Here is a 21,338-nt window from a genome sequence, read left to right on the forward strand (position 1 = left end):
TCTTACTGTACCAGGCCCTACAGCACACTACATCGACTGAGATATCGTGTTGTTGTGGGTGTATAATATAAATAGAAGGTAAGTTTTTAGGTATTCATGTAATATGAGTACCTGCAAATGATAGTGGCGCATGCTGAAATACTAGGCCTCTGCAAACACCTCGGCAAATTTTACATACCCTCTTTTCACACGATTTAAATGTCATTCAAACTTACCGCTCGGTGGGTCAGGAAAGGTCAGGAATAACACAGCCGTGTGACAGTGTGTTAGGTCTCTTATGTAAATCGTGTTTGCAGAATACTCCACTACTAACACATTGACTTCGCGTGATACAACTAAGGCTCACCTAAACCTATTTATTAAGCCTTTATTTTTGGTTGTAGAAACATTCAGCACAGCTTATTTTGTTCCTCGTACATATAAATCCACACATAGTTTTTAGTGATGCTATATACACACAAAGATTACCATGTGAATTTAGAAATGTTAAAGAAATATATACAACATTTATAAATATATCTGATAATACATAAACAGAAACACAATTTATGGGTGACAGACAAAGCTCACACACCATATCTTGAATATAAATAGTTTTCCTTACATTTTTGGTTTTTCACCTCACACAGAGACTCACACAGAGAAATAACTAAATTAGTTATTTGTAAGGGCTATGGAGAGGGTTACGGACACATAGTTATATCACTTTTGTCGTCAAAACCTGCAAGCTTTGGTCAGTTTAGAAGGACACTTTACCATCTAGGTCTACGGCAAATAAGGACATAACACAACACGGGGGAACCGAGCAGATACTTAACACTGAGACTTGCTAAGGTTGTTGAAGGAAAGTCCAGCAGAGTAGCCTGGTTGTCTCACTTTACACCTGATCAGCCGAGAATGTTTATACATGGATTCATAAATAATACATTGTCACCGGTGTGGCTAAACAAGGGTTGTGGAGATAGGGGGATCTGTAATAACCTGTTCGTGTTGACCTTCCCTCTAGATAATCCGTCATCAACTGACCCCATAACGGCCGGTCTAATGTGGAGCATGTTTGCAGATAAAAGCTCCTGTGTTCACATCTCTGCCATGCCTTATAGATACGCCTCCTTGAAACTAGATCAACTTTAAGAGTGCGCGGCAAACACGGACGTAGAAAAAGCCAGACCTAAGCACACGGTGGTGGCTTATTTTGGACTACAAGGCTTAAGTTCATCCTGTCTGGAGTGCCGGTAGGCTCTGTCTCCATGCATAGGTTTGACGTGAACCCATCCAAGATGGATGGAGAAAGCAAAAAAGTGAGCTTCAATAAGAGATGCTGCTATCTGCTAGCATTTCTTTTTATTGGCGTCCCCGTGGTCACGGGAGTGTTAGTGTGGTACTTTTTGCCTAAGTGTGGAATACGGGATGGTGAATCAGTTACGGACGAGTCGTCAGGCGGTAGGGAATCCACGACAGAGGCAACCCCTAGCTCCAGTACTGGACCCATACCTGGCAAACCATGGACGTACCTTCGCCTGCCAACGTTCATCCGACCGCTCCACTACGACCTAACTCTGTACCCTGACTTTTACGAAGACCATGGCTGGTTCTACGGCAATGAGACCATAGAGATTGAGATCAGGCAAGACACTCGCTTCATTCTCATCCACTATAACCAGATGAATATGACGAGGACGGAGTTATTCCGTCACGATACCACGGAGAGTATCCCAATCAAAAGGACGTTTAGCTACTCGGAACACCAGTTCTGGGTTGTGGAGACCGAGTCAGTGATTCCAGCCGGAAGCACGGTAGATCTGGAATTGCAGTTTGATGGTTCTCTTACCAATTCCATCGTGGGCTTCTACAAGAGCACATACGTCAACTCACAGACAAATCAAACCAGGTATATGCATCTGTGCTTTCAATAATATGTTGTATTGTATTATTTACTTAAGACTTAATGTTTACTTGTGGTGTACATTCTAGAGTTGTTGCGTAAGTGATGTTACTTGTTTACTTTTCATTGAAACCAGACTTCACTTGGTTATGAACGCATTAATTTAATCTAATAACGAAAGGTAGTAAGGTGATGAAAATCTGCTTAAATGAATAGGATTGCATTTGATGACAAATATTCCCCTGTTTGACCTACAGTGTCGATTAGGTGAGATTGACTTGTCACCTTTTAACGTTGTCCAGTTGTTCAAGTGTGAAAGCTAAGGTTTCAAGATATGGGGTGTCAGGGGCCATGCCTTATCTGTGTAAGGTATAGTATGGAATCATGGAGCGTGATACATCAACTGATTTACAAATTCCGTCATCAATCCATGAGTAATGAATTTGTAAACATATCCAACTGGGATATTTACGAAGTGAGTACACAAATGAGTACACAAATGAACCATACTCAGATTTATAAAAATCATAATCATAAAGCTGTCATTCATGAATTATCTTTTTTTAACGGTGCGGCTGGCGGACCACATAAGACATACCTTCATGTGATGGCATCATGTTACATCGCTTGGTTTTCTTGTTTAATTAAAAGTTAATGAGAGTGAGATAAAAGGGAGAAACAAGTGCGGTATTTTGACACTATAGTCTATTTCTTATAGATGCTCGCCTATAATCAGCTCTCTGTAAAATCAGCCATACTCTCTAAAACCCAGTGGCATGTTGAATATTGGGAGGAGTTCAGCATGCTTCAGTCACTGGCGCTGAAAGCGTCACGTGGTAATTGGCTGTACGTCAAAAAAAGCTGTTTGCTGTCAATTGTCAGTGTGGTTTCTTATTTTGGATAGACAGATAGTGATGGAATACATTGGTATTTTCGGTTAGTTTAAACGTTAACCTGATGCATTTTGAACCACACATTTATGAGCGGGGAACTGAGAACGGCTGGCTGTGTTACAATGCGTACATGCAGGATACTACGGTTACTTGTCAGAGTGAGCAGGCAGGAAAACCTCGTCGGGAGAGTCATTGCTTGAAGAAAAATATTGTTATTTTGTTATCTTCCTAAAATCAGAATGGAAGAGTCTGTTATAAATCAGTATAAATCCTGCTGTGTTTGGTAAATTCCCCGAAGTCTGTACAGCCAGCTAGGGAAGTCGATATGAGCAATCTAGGGAAGTTGACTTGGATTGTTTGTAATGATTATTGTCTAAAACCCCTTAACATTATGTAACAGTTGTGATTAACTACAAGTGACGGGCCTACATACAAACTTAGCTCTTTATTCAGTTTTAAGTACTTGTTTGTGTCGGAACGGAATAGAAACTTTGCTTTGTCTGTTGCCAGTAGTCTGCGTGTACAGTTGTTTAATTTACCGAGACACAATTCTGCTCAGAATTGTGGAGACTTAGGCACATTCAAGTGTTAAAGACAAATAACTTGGGCCATGCACGTCTCACATATTCGTTTGTTATGACAGTTTTATGATTGAGGTTAGCGCCAGCAATAAGGTAAACATCATATTACGCCACAGTACTAGATCAACCAACTAATTCTTCACATCACTCGGGCAGACGTGTTTGCCGTACACCATATGTACACATAGCAGAAGTATGGAAGACTGGCGTGACCAATTTTATAGGTATAGACAGGGCCTGACAGCAGCTCTGGCTTTCGTTCTCATGCTTGAATTTAATAATATTTTCTTGAACATAACGGGCAAGCTCGTTATCAACAAGAACATGTCGTAATTGCAAACGACTTGTTTTTCTGTCATTATCAGCAAAGGCTCTGCACTTGCTTTTTGTTTCGTTTACTATGATTTATGGCTTGTCAGACCTGCATAATCCACCGAAGAAGCCGGACGCGCAGTGAAAATAATCTCAGGGACAATATGTGACTCTTCACAAGTGATATATTATCACCATACGCGCACAGCCATACATTCTACAAGGTTCACAGGAGCACCACTGCACGCCACCTCATAAATATTAAGAGCAAATAAATAGCAAACAATGATGTCTATCCTGGCTGTGAGGCAGACGGATTTCAACTGGTTTGAATAGAAACTTGTATTTGTATTTCTTTACAATAAGAATCGTAGTGCACATATACAGGACAATAGATGTGATGTGATGCATAAAAGTTTATATATCTCTGCTTCAAGCAGCTGGGATAGAGTGTACAGTCTAGCAATAATGCAGTCAAGGAATATGTTCTTTAAACATAACACCAGAACATTTCTTCATGTTGCTTTATATACACTGATCTCTAAAAAGTTGTGTAATAGCTAAACTGCAAACTAGTCCAATCCCTCGCCCTCTCTAACCAACCATCCCACTATGAGTACACCCTTGCAAGCTATTGTTTTCAAATTACTATAAATAATTTTACTGAACAAATACAGGTGTTCATCCCAGTTGAAGTAACGTTCAGGAATATTCAACAGACAGAACATGGCTGTCTTGAAGGGGTGTAAAGCAATACGTCGACTCTTTTGCTATTAAGGCAAAACGAGGTTTATGATAAAAAGAAATGTACAGGTCTGAGATATTACTTTTCTGATAAATATCTTCCAATTCCGTTGTAGGTGGATGTAAGTGAATTCCTTTATTTCAAATACAACATAATTCCTGCATTTTATCTAACATTATAGAAGTAATATAGAAAAGATAAAGAATATTGAAAAGTGTATGAATTGATTTATTTGTCAAGTTTCAATATTTTCATGGTATTTTAGCTTTATTACAACTGTTCTTGTATGCGCCAAAACAATTAAACATAACACCGGATGCTTTTACGTCACTAATTTCTTATGCGGTATCTGATAGCACCCGGGCTAGAAAGAGATACGAAAGCTGGAATATATGGCATTTGTGTCTCTGGCAGCACACATCCAATGTTCTGCTTAGATTTCCAATTTGCTTGACTGTTTCAGACATTTGGCTACGTCCAAGTTCGAGCCCGTGGATGCTCGCAAAGCATTCCCCTGTTTTGATGAACCGAACATTAAGGCAAATTTTACCGTGACCCTGGTGCATAGGCCTAACTACACGGCACTGTCAAACATGCCAGACGAGGTAAGATGTGTCCTCCAGCACTGCCCACCTTGGGTGCTTATGACTAGGGACACATACGAGCATATGGCTTAGTAAAGAGAACATCTAGGCATGTAGACACTGATCCCTAATTGATTGCGTATGCTTGATTATATACTTTGATTACTAAATGACTGAGGCGTATGTTCTAAGGAAGAGATGTAATCAATATATATATATATATATATATATATATATATATATATATATATATATATATATATATATATATATATACACTGGCCTGGGTAATCAAAGCTAACTGGTTAGTTGCTAGCTAGTGTAAGGACAGTTCAAGGAGTGACTACGGGAGATTAATGAGATTTGTCTCAGTTCAGATTATTTGTATGTTGAAATTCCGATCCGATTTGTTTTCGGCATAAACTTTGACACAGATCATACAGTGAATTAAATCATAATTTCCTAAAAGTAGGTAGATCAGCATATAGACGTAACATAAGAATCAGATTTGATGTTTTAGACCACAACCGCGTGGAGTGATGGTGATCTGCTGGCCACACGGTTTAGACGGTCGGTACCCATGAGCACCTACCTTGTCTGCTTCATCGTCTGCGACTTTCTGCAACTGAATATGACAACGAACGAGGGAACATTGGTGAGTTTTTGGCAAGGTATTCCGGTCATTTGAGGAATTCAACATAGGTTACACTTTCGTAGTATACCTGTCATCATTTATCGGCTTCGTAGATATTGTCCGTTTCTCTGCTTTATCACTTTAATCACACAAAACCTGTTCGGTGACACAACTGGGGCTTTTCAGTCAAAACGGAATTGCTCTGAGAATAATGTGTATTTTGTAATGCAAACCCATGCAACCAAACTTCAGCTGAGCTCTGAGTATGGAATTTATGTTGATGTATGCTCCTCAGTTTAGATCTATTTATGGACAAAAATCGAAACCATGTAGCCAGTGTTATGGAAAGTTAATCTCTGGGACTCGAATACCTGCTTTGTAAATCATGATGTCATACTGCACAAATTACATGTACAATGGATGATGTTGACTTGCAGGTGCGAGTTTGGGCGACTCCCGATAAGATAGAGCAGACTCGCTACGCTCTGGCCTTGGCCAACAATACGATGAGCTTGTATGAGAGAAAATTCAACTTGCCGTATCCATTACCAAAGCAAGGTGGTTATTCATGTTATCTGATCAAGTCATTTCTATGTGTATATGGTTGTAATTAATTTCCTTTATTCTAACACACAATCCTGCAGTTTGACATAAAATATATTATTTATATGAATGATGATTTAACCGCCAGAGCTAATAATTATTTGTGGTATGCTTGCTTCGAAATTGGAGACATGGCGTCATTTCTTCACTTTCGATGTCATTTCTTCTGACGCTGAAATAACTCAGTAAAGTTTTGGAAGAAAATAAATGGATAAATCATATGTATTTCATGTTAGAGTGAAACTGACCATGAAATGATTGATCTTTGAAATTGTCTCATTGAAACTGTAGATATGATCGCGATTCCTGACTTTGTCTCTGGCGCCATGGAGCATTGGGGACTCATTACGTACAGAGAAACCTACATGTTACTCGATGAAAACGAGGCTTCCTCCAGCAATAAGCAGAGAGTGGCAACCGTCGTCGCTCACGAGCTGGCTCATCAGGTATGACAAATTGAGAATTTTACTGGCTCTCAATATTGACGGCCTATAAAATTGGCCGCCATCGCGTAAATGAAAAGCTATCGAGTATTGAACAAAATATATTTTCATGATTTGCATGTCTATGTTTTAATACTTTGCTCCAGTTCAAAAAGGCTTAGGAAATAACATTTTGCCGAGTGTTCCAATTCTGTTGAGAAGTGAGAGGTCTCGATATACACAATAATTCTTGTGAACCCCAAATTTAATTGGAACCAGGCTCTGATCTCTACGGAGTACATACAGTCTACTGAAAGCAGTAACTAATGCCATCTGATGACTGAGATGACATCCGTGTTTTCATCAGCTAGAGATGACCAATGAAAAGAATTATAGTCGTTAAATGAAACCCAAACTGTGTTAACATCAAACCACAGCATCTAACGACAGCGTCGCCAAAGCGCTGTTCAATTTCACCAGGCTTTGAGACTTTCAGGTGGCCAAAATAAGAAGCACTTATATCGATTTAAGCCGTCATCCATTTTCCTTGCTCAGTGGTTTGGCAACATCGTCACAATGGACTGGTGGGATGACCTCTGGCTGAATGAAGGATTCGCTAGCTTCATGGAATATATCGGTGTGGCTGACTACGAGAAAGACTGGCATATGGTTTGTATGAGCTTATCTGAGAATCATCTGGACTAAAAGCAAAGAGCCTTTGCTGGGTCAACGGACGAAAGTCTTGTTCTCTCCGCGGCCGATCGGTGGCTTACTAGTGAGATCGCACGCTCCAATCCAGCTCTGACTGGTAAGGCTGCGGCCTTAAGTCAGGAGTCTCGTCATGAACATGTATCTGCACCTTGGATTCAGCGGTTTACTGCGGGCCTTTCCTCCTGTAAACATGACCGCCGTGGTATAAAATATTTTTATATTTGAATTGGAATATTTGAAATGAATTAATGAATTTTTTAATGAATTAATAAATTTCGAAATGAATTGATAAATTTCTAACTGAATTGATAAATTTCTGGATAAGCTGATAAACTTTTAAAGAAACTGATAAATCTCTAAATAAAACGTCTCATCTGGTTAATTAACATTGTTAGAATGACGTGTGAAAAGCGAGAAAAGGAACATTAGTGAATGAATGACTAATTAAGTGCGAGGGATCTTCGTATGTAATTCACTTATGTCATCCTGATTACAATGTAGGCTAAATATGTCTGTGTGCAGATGAATCAGTTCATTGTGGATGACGTACAGCCGGTCATGGTGACGGACTCGGCTGTCAACTCCCACCCAATCGTTGTGAAGGTGAATAACCCGGATGAGATCAACGAAGTGTTCGACAGTATATCCTACAGTAAGGTAAGATCGTGACATTGACCCGTCTTGTTGTGGTGTGGGTTGAAAGGTCATTCATATAAAACGTGAATACGATTTTCAGCTCAAACTAATGTGATAGTTTGAATTTGATTGTTGAATTTATTATTGAGTATTGATATTGAGATTTACGACTATTCATTATCATTGTATATCCACTAAAATGCCAACAAAATGTAGGAATATGCTGTTGTGCGGCAAGTACAGAAAACATGTTCAATGTTATTCAATTTTCACATCAATGTAATTCTTTTTTACCTAATTTTCCGCTTAAACCATAGTGCTAAGGGGGCGTGTAGTTAACTGCTATTTCATTGGTTACGTGTAACCATTTGCAAACCTATCACACTGTCGTCGCTTTTCTGGTTTTACTCTCTCTGCAGTATGTCTTTCATAGTGAACTAGTAAACTTATACATATTATAAACACTGTGTGCATACAAATACATGAAGTAAACTTCAGCGAAAACACTACTGAAAATTCTATGTGAAACAACATTTACTTTGTTTTACTTTTCTTTAGATTTTTTTCACTCAGTTGAATATGTTCCAATGCTTTGGTATTAATAGTGCCTGAATCCAATGTGTTTCATGCCACAGTAAGGGTAACCATGACATGGTTGATCTTTTATATCGTCACACTGAAACAGATATGATGGCAATTTCCGAAAAAGCATAAAGTAAGCTTCAGCAAAAACACTATCAAATCCATACCGTGTCAGAAACTAATTTCACTTTTTACTTTAGGATTTTTTTCAAATACGTTCCACTGTTTTTCATTTACCGATGTCAATTATTCATTTATTAATATCTTTTTCTTTTACCTATGTTAGTTTAGAATTGCACTTCTTTTGAAATATACAAACCGTAGTCGTCAAATGGACTATGCTATAACACAATGTCTCGTTGAATGTTTTAGGGAGCGTCCATTATTGGTATGCTGAAACATTTCATGGGCGATGACAAATTTTTCGAGGGTATTCAGGTAAGGTTTTCAATTCATATTATTTTCCACTTTTATGTTAGAGCGAGTGCTGACTGGAATGCAAATGTGGTATCTGATAGACTTAACAATTTTGGGTTGCTTGTTTCGATTGGATTGAACCAGACAGGATGATAAGCGGTAGTCGACACGCTGCTTGCTATATGCTATATAGAGGGGTGGGCGATGGAAGGGTTGCTAAAACATATAAGAGAGACTTCAGATATGTTATTAAGGGCAATTGTTTTTGTGTTAATATAGACAAGACTTTTAATACGTGGGTTTTACTTGGATGAGAGGTACAATTCATACAATATACTGAAGACACTGAGCCTTAAAACGATTTAATTTTTACTTTATTTCCGTGAACAGATGTATCTTCAAAGATTCCAGTGGGGAAATGCGAAAACAGATGATTTGTGGAACTCTTTGTCGAATGTGAGAATTAATCCTCTTTATCTGATTAACAGAACCGGTAATTAATACACTGAAAGACTTACTTACGAACAGCGTATTTAAATAAAACTAGGATAGTCTTACTACGAAAGACAACAAAGTAATATCATATACTTTTAATATATAACAGAAAAATGTACAGGTGCCAGTTTGGGTGAGCTGTAGTCTACTGTTTGACACGGCAGGATTAAGATGGTTGCGACTGTAATCTATTGTTTAAAATGGCAGGGCTGAGATGGTTACGACTGCAGTCTGCTGTTTAACAGAGCCGCGTTGAGATGATTAGTTTACTGTTTAACAGAGAAGCATTGATTACGACTGTAACCTACTGTTAATAGGGCAGCATTGAGATGGTTACGGCTATAGTCTACTCTTTAACTCCACAGGTTACAGGTGCCCCGGATGTGAAGAGGATCATGGATACGTGGACCTTACAAATGGGGTTACCATACATCAACATAACAATCGAGGTGACGAACGGGGAAACCAGAGTCGTGGGTGAACAAGAGAGATTCCTGCAGGATCCCAATGCCGATCCTACTCAATCTGAGTATAAGTCCCCCTTTAAGTAAGTGCCATTCATGTAAACTGGAACTAGGCGATTTCACAAACGCTTTCTACACCAACATTTGAAACGATAATACTGCTAGTTTCAGACATCTTCCCTACAAACATACATCTTTTCGTTTTCAATCGCTTAATGACTTATACACAGGTGTGTGTGTGTGTAACACGAAACGTTCTTATTACATTCCATATACATTAGGTAGTGCGTAATATACGTGTATGTTGAACTGAAACAGGGAAAGACAACTCTTGGTGATATATTGAAATTTCTGCATGAGTTATTCGTCATTTTTCACTTCAGCTACACATGGTTCGTTCCTTTAGAGTACAGAACACAGGACAACTCCACTGTGACCACGGTATGGATGAACATGACTGATGGTAAGCTTCAGTTGATAAGAGTTTAATCCTTCAGAAAGGTCTATATGGAATATGCTATATATATTCCTTCAAAGAATTTCACAAGACAAAATACAGATTTACGTGAGACCGACTCATAACTGTGAGCGTCATATGTTAGATTTTCATGTTTGTAACCGGCTTAGAACCAATAGACACCTATAACTTTCAATATCTGTCAGTCTTAATTCAAACCTGAAAACAGATACCGTACCTGGTCTGCCCTATAGTAATTCATTTGGTATTTTCAGTTTCTTTCGCCATTCCCCTCGATTTAACGAATCCGGCCAATTGGGTGAAGTTTAACGTGGGGCAGACTGGCTTCTATCGGATTAATTACCCAGTTTTCTTGTGGAGAAAGTTTGCCGACATTTTGGACAACAACTTGCAGGTTAGTTTGACTTTAATCTACCAACAGTAAAAGATAGTTAATGGATTTGTCAAAGTAACAGCTAATACAATGGTCTGTTACCAGCGGATAACGACTGGATTAGTTGACCACAGCTGATTTGTTAATGCGCTGGGCCAAAATCTTCATTAAGACCAAGAAGTCATTAAATCTATATAATAATGCATTATAGCCTGTTTCTTTCAGCCAGTCGCATATACTAGTATCTAGCTGTCTGTAAAATCAGTCAAACTCCTTACCAAAACTACTTTTAGTTGGTGACAAGTAACACCACAAGCTCAACACATTGATATGTTGTACGTCTATATTATTGGAAGGAAACTGCAGTTACTTTTTCTAGTTTATAAACTCCATAAGCCTGGTTTTAAAAGAAAGAAATCAAAGACAAGTGGCATGCAAATTCAAAGACAAGTGGAGATTAGGCGTGGGGAGTAATTTGCTTCCCATTAGCTGCACCAACATGCAGAACAAACTAGATGCAGTCTAAACTACAGCCTAAACTACTGTTTCGTCGAATAGACTACATTGCTTTTGATAACAGAATTTCGTAACATCCAACTCTAATACTACAGTGCCGTGCCGTGAGATGAAATACTACAAGAGATAAAATAAACTTACTGTTATATTATTCTAAAATGTGCAGACAATTTTAAATATGGCAGTGTCATAAACAGGGTTTAGATTAAAGTCGATAGCAGTATTGTGTCGCCCTTCGTCAGAACATATTGAGCTCCACAAAATAATCAGCACGCCACTGGCTTTTGAATAATTATGACGTTTAACATTATGAAATAGAAACTGTGAAATGTTTTGACTTCATTTTCTGTTCAAGAATGTGAACGTCCAACATATGCATGTGTAGAACCTATGTTGTTATGTGTAACTGACTAAGGGCAATTTTGTTAACGGGTGTGACTGAGTTTACAGACAGCTGAATATAGGCGACTGGCTTAGGGAAGTAAAAGAAATAGACAGTCCGGTAGTGGATGCTGTATCGAGATGAATATTCTATTTCCAGGTCATACCCGACGTGGATAGAGCTGGGTTGCTAAGTGACGCCTTTGACCTGGCACGTGCCGGTCTTCTGGGCTATGACGCGGCTCTGAACCTCACAGGTTACCTCCATAAAGAGGAGAGTTACCTGGCCTGGGACAGTGTGAGCTCTGGTTTGAGCTATATCAGCCATATGCTCGAGACTACAGAGCATTTCGGACTATGGACGGTGAGTTTATAGGCAGAAACGCTGAAGCCATCTTAAGCCTGGACTGGACTGGACATTGACGAATCACTTTGCAGTGCCAATTTGGGCTATACATATATATGAGTTGTATATGCATTTCAACTTTTTTGGACAAGGGAACGCAATTAAGAAGTGGGGTTTCATTTGATAACAAATACAATGCTTGTTTCAGGACATACATGGTTTCACTCTATTGTGCTAGGCAAATGGCTAAATAACATCTGTTTATTTGGATTGTTTCAGTCTTATGTCTTGTCCAAATCCAAGCCTGTAATGGATCGTCTAGGGTGGGAAGACACGGGTCCTCATCTAAAGAAGTAAGAACTTCTTCAGTGTTGATAATCAGTACGGTCTAGCATAGACTGTTAATTTATCCCAAGATTCGAGAACAGAATATCATTGCGATTCCTCCACTTCTACTGCTGTCGGAGCCTTGGTGACAATGATCGGGTTATGATGCCGGTACAAGGCTATTCCGGTCGCCCACATGAATTTCGTTGGACATCGCTTGTCTCGGATCAATATAACAAAGAATGTCAGATCAATATTCAAGACAAACATCTGTATCACACCTGGATTGGAAAGTTCTTCAATGTAATCCAGTGTCCTCCATCCATAAATCAGACTGCCACCGTGTAAGTAGTTATTTGAATATGAGCCAAATAAATAGGTTGAAAAATGACGGCCCAGATTTAGTTAGTCGTTATCCGCTTTAAACCTGCATGGAGTAGGGTGGAAATTGTGTTGGAGGAAGGTTTAGAAAATTATTTCACATTATTAATAATGTTTATATAATTATATAATTATTAATTTTAGGTGTTTATTTCAAGGTTATGCTCTCTAATTACCAGACTGTTGCGGTCCACCATCATCTCTATGACTTGCAGTCTCGGTGACACTGAATGCAGACAGAATGCTACAACGAAGTTCATTAACTGGGTGCAATCTGGAAGAAGGTATGCGTGGGGCTGAAACCTCGGCTGAACACAGTTACTGTCCATACAAAATGAAGCCTAAGATTTCTACATTTCACTATGTGGCGATGGTCAGTTTGTCGAATAATATCAGTTGAAAATGGTATATGGAAATATCAGAAACCAATACAGTTATATTTGCATGGTCTATAGCAATAACATACTGATTTCAGTGAGACAACAAAATGACGTTAAGCGTCCGGTATTCATTCAGTGCGACACTTGTAAATGTTTGATGGAGCTTTGTTTAAATCAGTGAATGAAACCCCTCTGAAACTGTGCATTTTGTGCCTGTATTCTTAACCACTATGTCCAGCTTCCTGTGCCAGGTCAAAGTTTCCTTTGGCTTGTTCTGTTTTGGTGGCCAGCCTTGATTAGTTGTTGTCTACACACGCTTGGCAGCTGGACGATGTGTTAGGTGGTGCATGCGCCGCTTTCTACGTCCACTAGCAAATTTTGTACAGAAATCTTGAGACCAAAGTCACTGGGGTCACTGGGGTCACTGGGCTTACTGGGATGAGAAAGGAAATGATGTCAGAATATACGAAAACCTTTACTTTTTATTAATTCTTGACACAAATGCATTCCTTTACCTAAAGTATGGACAGCATGATTCCAAATGTACACCTGAAACAATTTTATTGATGAACGCTTATTAAAGGTCCGCGCGAGAACACCAAAGGCTAAATCTTAAGAATTCTATATGCATTGCACAGGGTCCAAAGGGCAAAATTATCTACTGACGTGAAGCGAGCGTACTGTTAAGAGTCTTGAGTAGGAACCCGTTCTTGAAGCCGATAGAGCAGCTTCATGTTTGTTGAATGCCACTTAAATTCCATTAATCTTGGGTGCAAGACTATACGTCACATCGACGGCGGTGCTTTATCTGCGACATTCCGGTTTCCCCCGCGTTAAAGAACAATCAGATGAATAAATAAATAAAAAATTTGTAGGACATAAACTGTCAAAAGTGCTTATATTCTGCAGGGTAAAAGGAAGTAAAACATCCATTTCTTTGGGCCTAACAATTCAAATGCAGCATCATTCGATCGAGTTTTTAATTTTGGAGTGTCCGATGGCAACACCGTCAGTTTTAATAGAGTAGTCTCCCTTAGTTTGGTATCGCTGCGATGCAATGCATCAGGCTGCAGGTATGTTTGACACGGATTAATTGTCAGTAGTAAATCATTTAGTCAGTCACCCAAAATCTCTCAGTGGTTAAGCCATTTAATCAATGCTCTAGTCCTTCACATAATTACATTTATCAAATTATCCACGTGCTTTCGAACAGCGTTCCCCCAAATCTTCGATCTTACGTGTACCAATATGGCATAGAAGCGTCGAGTAATACAGAAGACTGGGACTTTATGTGGAGAAGATACATGGCAGAATCCGTTCCCCAAGAGAGGTCCAAACTGTTGACTGGTATGGCACAGACGGAACAGATCTGGCTGATATACAGGTAGCCCTAAAACAACCGATTAGATTTTGGGAGTTGTCAGGCTGGTTTGATGTTTTTCTCAATGCCAACTCAAGTACTTTCATTTTACACTTCAACAATTAATTGTCTTTAAGATATTGCTATAATTAATGGTTCAGGTTTGGCCAAAATGGAGTATTTATTTTAAGCTACATGAAATTGGACCCTACCAAAGGGTAACAGCAGGGTGGTCTTGGGTGGATGTTGCCCATTGGCCACATATTTGAAGAGGTTTGATAACTATTTTTGGATTCATACAGATTTTCAAGATAAAAATGTACATATAAACACATTTCAGCGTCAGCTCATTCGTCTAGTCATCAGTAGTTAATATTGCTTTGAGGGGGCCTCCGTGGCTCAGTTGGTTAGTGCACTAGGGCAGCGTAATGGCCCTGGAGCCTCCGACCAATGTGGTCCCTCTGAGTTCAAGTCCAGCTCAGGCTGGCTTCCTCTCCGGCCGTACATGGGAAGGTCTGTCAGCACCCTGCGGATGATCGTGGCTTTTCACCAGGCTCATCCCAGTTTCCTCCCACCATAATGCGGGTCACCGTCGTATAAGGCAAATATTCTTGAGTACGGCGTAAAACACCAATCAAATAAATAAATAAAACAATATTGCTTTAACCTATTTTCACTGTGAAATACATTAAATGTTTTTGCTCTGTTACAATTTTTTGTCTAGCTTAAAGAAATAAGAAATAAGAATTACTGAAGAAATCCAACCCTGTGCATGAACAATTCAGTATGACAGCTTTTTGTTTCATGCTTGAAATATGATGTTTTCAGATTACTAAAATTTGCTATGGACGAGTCTAAGGTGCGATCCCAAGATTTCTTCTACGTGCTATCCTACCTATCCGGGAACATGGTAGCCAAGCCTATATTGTGGCGATGGTTTCAGGAACATTGGGAGGCTCTGGTTAGCAGGTGAGCAACCTGTCAGCACGCCTGTAGCTCGAGACAAACTGGTTAAACATGTGTATGGTGAAATATACATCTTTGCTGAAGGTTCTGGGCTTTTTGGGTTTCTCTGGACTTCTTAACTTGATACAAACTACCATATAATTGCAGATAAGTGCACATCCGACCGGCGTTTGTAGGAAAGCTTTTTGTTCCTACCATTGTGAAAAAGCAGCTTAAAGTGTTACTGTTTTCTATCAATTTTTGTGGGGGATATTTTACTTATATGACGGCGGTCATGTCTATTGGAGAGGAGGTCGGAGCGACCATGGAAAACCAACGTCACCTTCTCATTTCATTTATTCAACATAACATAGATTTTGCTTACAATGATTTATACAAACAGGAGAGGCGGGAACGAAACCCCAATGGCCTTTGTTCTGTCCCTTATAGTGGATAACAAAGAGTGTATTAAAACAGTTTGATGAATATCATCTGTAAATACTGAACGTTCAGTAACAAGCCAATAATGGACAAGTGTAAACATTAATGTAACATAAAAGCAGTAATAATATCGCAGTAAAATTACATAATTTTTAATTAATGACCTGAAAATTGACATTGTCTTAATAGAACTGAGATTATACTAAACAAGTTTTATGTGGTTTGTTACATCTACCAGGTTTTCGCTACGATCAAGGAGTTTGGGAAGAGCTGTTGGTAATATTGTCTCCACTTTCAACACGGAGTTTCAACTGGATGAGGTAAATCAAGGATATAGACAATCACTGGGGAGATGGTCACTGGCATAGACAATCAGTGGCGCGATGGTCACTGGCATAGACAATCAGTGGGGTGATGGTCACTGGCATAGACAATCAGTGGGGCGATGGTCACTGGCATAGACAATCAGTGGGGCGATGGTCACTGGCATAGACAATCAGTGGGGTGATGGTCACTGGCATAGACAATCAGTGGGGTAATGGTCACTGGCATAGACAATCAGTGGGACGATGGTCACTGGCATAGACAATCACTCGGGCGATGGTCACTGGCATAGACAATCAGTGGGGCGATGGTAACTGGCATAGACAATCAGTGGGGCGATGGTCACTGGCATAGACAATCAGTGGGGTGATGGTCACTGGCATAGACAATCAGTGGGGTAATGGTCACTGGCATAGACAATCAGTGGGACGATGGTCACTGGCATAGACAATCACTCGGGCGATGGTCACTGGCATAGACAATCAGTGGGGCGATGGTCACTGGCATAGACAATCAGTGGGGTGATAGTCACTGGCATAGACAATCAGTGGGGTGATGGTCACTGGCATAGACAATCAGTGGGGTGATGGTCACTGGAATAGACAATCAGTGGGGTGATGGTCACTGGCATAGACAATCAGTGGGGCAATGGTCACTGGCATAGACAATCACTCGGGCGATGGTCACTGGCATAGACAATCAGTGGGGTGATGATCACTGGCATAGACAATCACTCGGGCGATGGTCACTGGCATAGACAATCAGTGGGGTGATGGTCACTGGCATAGACAATCAGTGAGGTGATGGTCACTGGCATAGACAATCAGTGGGGCGATGGTCACTGGCATAGACAATCACTCGGGCGATGGTCAGTGGCATAGACAATCAGTGGGGTGATGGTCACTGGCATAGACAATCACTCGGGCGATGGTCACTGGCATAGACAATTAGTGGGGTGATGGTCACTGGCATAGACAATCAGTGGGGTGATAGTCACTGGCATAGACAATCAGTGGGGCGATGGTCACTGGCATAGACAATCAGTGGGGTGATGGTCACTGGCATAGACAATCAGAGGGGAGATGGTCACTGGCATAGACAATCACTCGGGCGATGGTCACTGGCATAGACAATCAGTGGGGTGATAGTCACTGGCATAGACAATCAGTGGGGCGATGGTCACTGGCATAGGCAATCACTCGGGCGATGGTCACTGGCATAGACAATCACTCGGGCGATGGTCACTGGCATAGACAATCAGTGGGGCGATGGTCACTGGCATAGACAATCACTCGGGCGATGGTCACTGGCATAGACAATCAGTGGGGTGATGGTCACTGGCATAGACAATCAGTGGGGCGATGGTCACTGGCATAGACAATCAGTGGGGCGATGGTCACTGGCATAGACAGTCAGTGGGGCGATGGTCACTGGCATAGACAATCACTCGGGCGATGGTCACTGGCATAGACAATCAGTGGGGCGATGGTCACTGGCATAGACAATCAGTGGGGTGATGGTCACTGGCATTGACAATCAGTGGGACGATGGTCACTGGCATAGACAATCAGTGGGGCGATGGTCACTGGCATAGACAATCAGTGGGGTGATGGTCACTGGCATAGACCATCAGTGGGGCGATGGTCACTGGCATAGACAATCACTCGGGCGATGGTCACTGGCATAGACAATCACTCGGGCGATGGTCACTGGCATAGACAATCAGTGGGGCGATGGTCACTGGCATAGACAATCACTCGGGCGATGGTCACTGGCATAGACAATCAGTGGGGCGATGGTCACTGGCATAGACAATCAGTGGGGTGATGGTCACTGGCATAGACAATCAGTGGGGCGATGGTCACTGGCATAGACAATCAGTGGGGCGATGGTCAGTGGCATAGACAATCAGTGGGGTGATGGTCACTGGCATAGACAATCAGTGGGGCGATGGTCACTGGCATAGACAATCAGACGGGCGATGGTGACTGGCATAGACAATCAGTTGGGTGATGGTCACTGGCATAGACAATCAGTGGGGCGATGGTCACTGGCATAGACAATCAGTGGGGCGATGGTCACTGGCATAGACAATCAGTGGGGCGATGGTCACTGGCATAGACAATCAGTGGGGCGATGGTCACTGGCATAGACAATCACTCGGGCGATGGTCACTGGCATAGACAATCAGTGGGGCGATGGTCAGTGGCATAGACAATCAGTGGGGCGATGGTCAGTGGCATAGACAATCAGTGGAGTGATGGTCACTGGCATAGACAATCAGTGGGGCGATGGTCACTGGCATAGACAATCAGACGGGCGATGGTGACTGGCATAGACAATCAGTTGGGTGATGGTCACTGGCATAGACAATCAGTGGGGCGATGGTCACTGGCATAGACAATCAGTGGGGCGATGGTCACTGGCATAGACAATCAGTGGGGCGATGGTCACTGGCATAGACAATCAGTGGGGCGATGGTCACTGGCATAGACAATTAGTGGGGCGATGGTCACTGGCATAGACAATCAGTGGGGCGATGGTCACTGGCATAGACAATTAGTGGGGCGATGGTCACTGGCATAGACAATCAGTGGGGCGATGGTCACTGGCATAGACAATCAGTGGGGCGATGGTCACTGGCATAGACAATCAGTAGGGCGATGGTCACTGGCATAGACAGTCACTGGGGTAATGGTCACTGGCATAGACAATCACTGGGGCGATGGTCACTGGCATAGACAGTCACTGGGGTAATGGTCACTGGCATAGACAATCACTGGGGCGATGGTCTTCTCTGTGGTTATTATGGTGACTTCGTACTCCTGTGATTTAATATAAGATTTAATATATATTAGTGCCTAAAATGAAGATGCGAATTGTGTTGGCATTAGTGAAGAAGGGCATGGTGGCCTAGTCTAAACTAAAAACGAGTTTAAGATTGAATTCCTCTTGTCATTTGAGTTTATCTGTGCTTAACTTCAACCTGAACAAGATATATATTACAGAGATACACTTTACTAATGCTTTTATCAAGTATAGACCCCGCGCCGTAAAACTTATCACATAAAGCTCTAGCAACGACCAGTGTTCGCAACGCTTAGTTACTTATTGCTGCTAACGCCATCACGGCTGTAGGTCTCAGACATGCTGTCCAGAAAGCATGAATGTTATGAATTTGACAAATTTCAGAATTTTTCATCAATTATTAGGCGTTTTTGACATTTTGCTGATGTTTTATTTAAATCGGCCGAACCTTTGTTTCCAGCAGGTCAACATGGTATCTCCTGTGTAATAGATGGCAGAATATAACGCTGTGGCAATAAAAACACATATTGCAGCCTGCGAATGGTCGTGGGTTTTCACCGGGCTCTTTTGTTAACTCGCGTAACTTTTATTGAGTTGAAAAAATGATAAAAAAGATTTTATGCCGGTTTAAGATACTCTGAATGGTAGCGTTTCAGTGGACATAACCATTAGTCAGGTGCTGTCTTTCACTTTAACATGGTGCGCTCGCGTGTCGGGACCCATTGCTGATCAACACTGGCTTTAGGGAGTTTGTCCTCAGCTGTAAGTCGGCCCAGTGCTTGTGACACATATCTCCTCACTACCAGATCTCCGGCCTCGACGAGTTTACGCTCCTCAAACGGCCTATCACACGAAATATTGCACGATCCTGGCGTATTAGCTTTTCGCGGAGGAGCTTGTGGCTAACAACCGCCGTTTGTTCTCGGCACTGATGTGCACAAACCGGGCCTGTCTCACAGGCTTCACAGATCAAGCTTGTCCATTGCTGGCAGTGATGTAAAGCGTAAGGTAGTGAGCGGCGCATGCGGTGTTGGGGAGTATGTGATTGACAATGATTTTGGTGGACATCTGCTTCGTGTAAACGCTAATGATTAATTATGTGTTGATTGACGAAACTTTCAATTTTCAAATCTACAGGTGCTGACATTTTTTAAGAAGTATCCCGATGCAGGCGCCGGATCTCGAGGTAGATTACAAGCTGTTGACAGAATAAAATCAAACATACAGTGGATGGAGAAGAATAAAGATGGGATTGTACAGTGGTTGAAAAACCAGGGCCAATAAAGGTTAGCAACATGTATAAGAACGCTTATCCGTCCAGTACGTTGCACCATAGTTAACATAACTGAAATTCTCATCAAATTCAAATAAAACTCAAACAAATTTTGCTATGTGTGGGTTCTAAAACATTTCCGAAGTAGGCTAGCAGAGGTCTTTCAAAGAAGTATGCTTGTCACTGAGATGGCTGTTTTATGTTCTTTTGATAAACCGATAGAATGGGATTAGATGCACTAATTTCCAGCCTAAAGTATATGATGGATTTTAGATTATTTATATGCATTCTCTAATATTATCTACTGATGACTATTTATAGTTTGACCATCATAATTAGTCGCCAGTTTGTGATTTCATTAAAATCAAGGTTCAACTAATTTGTTCTTCACTAAATATACGATAGTTGCATGCCGAGTTGAACTCACATATTCTGCATTGAACTGCAGTGAAAATTTATTACCTATATCGTTTGTCACGGACATTCAGCATATTGAATCACAACGATCAGCATTCCTAAAAACCAGAAGTTGTAGAGCGAAAAGGCTCAAATCGCATGCGCCATACTCTGTGGTCACCTTATAGTGGCAAATAACTGAAAAACTTTCTGACATATGTATGTCGCAGAAAGATTTTCACTCACAGAGCGATATCTGTATGTATGTTGTATTAAGTCAGGTGATCGCTAGTAAACTTCATGCTAGATCACACGATTACTCTTCCGAGCTGGAGGGCTTCTTACCAACGACGCATCTCAGAGTAGCAGAGACAGTATCATCTGGAAAATCCCTGTACAAGCCTAGGGTTGTGACGGACAGATTTACTGAATATAGGCCTATCGTACTTTACAACTTCTTTGCCTACGCATACATATGTGTACTGCTTCACTTACTGAATTCTTCTCATATACTCCTCATCCATATATGTTTGGGGTAAACACTACTGGATTTTATGGCATGTAAGATCACTTTCCATGATATTAATACCTTCAATGATACACATGTATATACATGACTTTATTGTTTTAGTAATGTAACTCGCA

The 21,338-nt window shown here is 41.0% G+C and overlaps 1 protein-coding gene across 1 annotated transcript; it reads left to right on the plus strand.

Moving 5' to 3' along the window:
- Positions 1 to 992: 992 nt before the first annotated feature.
- LOC135462111 (glutamyl aminopeptidase-like) lies at positions 993 to 20,415 on the plus strand. Its single transcript, XM_064739510.1, has 20 exons — positions 993 to 1,891; positions 4,880 to 5,021; positions 5,521 to 5,655; positions 6,072 to 6,192; positions 6,529 to 6,683; positions 7,215 to 7,328; positions 7,893 to 8,027; positions 8,961 to 9,026; positions 9,396 to 9,461; positions 9,866 to 10,047; positions 10,348 to 10,427; positions 10,697 to 10,836; positions 11,873 to 12,076; positions 12,338 to 12,411; positions 12,946 to 13,050; positions 14,056 to 14,066; positions 14,284 to 14,530; positions 15,335 to 15,475; positions 16,131 to 16,212; positions 20,162 to 20,415. The coding sequence occupies exons 1-20, from the start codon at positions 1,251 to 1,253 to the stop codon at positions 20,306 to 20,308; spliced, it is 2,988 nt and encodes a 995-aa protein (XP_064595580.1). The 5' UTR covers positions 993 to 1,250; the 3' UTR covers positions 20,309 to 20,415.
- Positions 20,416 to 21,338: the final 923 nt, after the last annotated feature.

This window comes from Liolophura sinensis, chromosome 1, assembly GCF_032854445.1.
Source record: "Liolophura sinensis isolate JHLJ2023 chromosome 1, CUHK_Ljap_v2, whole genome shotgun sequence".
Lineage (NCBI taxonomy): Eukaryota > Metazoa > Mollusca > Polyplacophora > Chitonida > Chitonidae > Liolophura > Liolophura sinensis.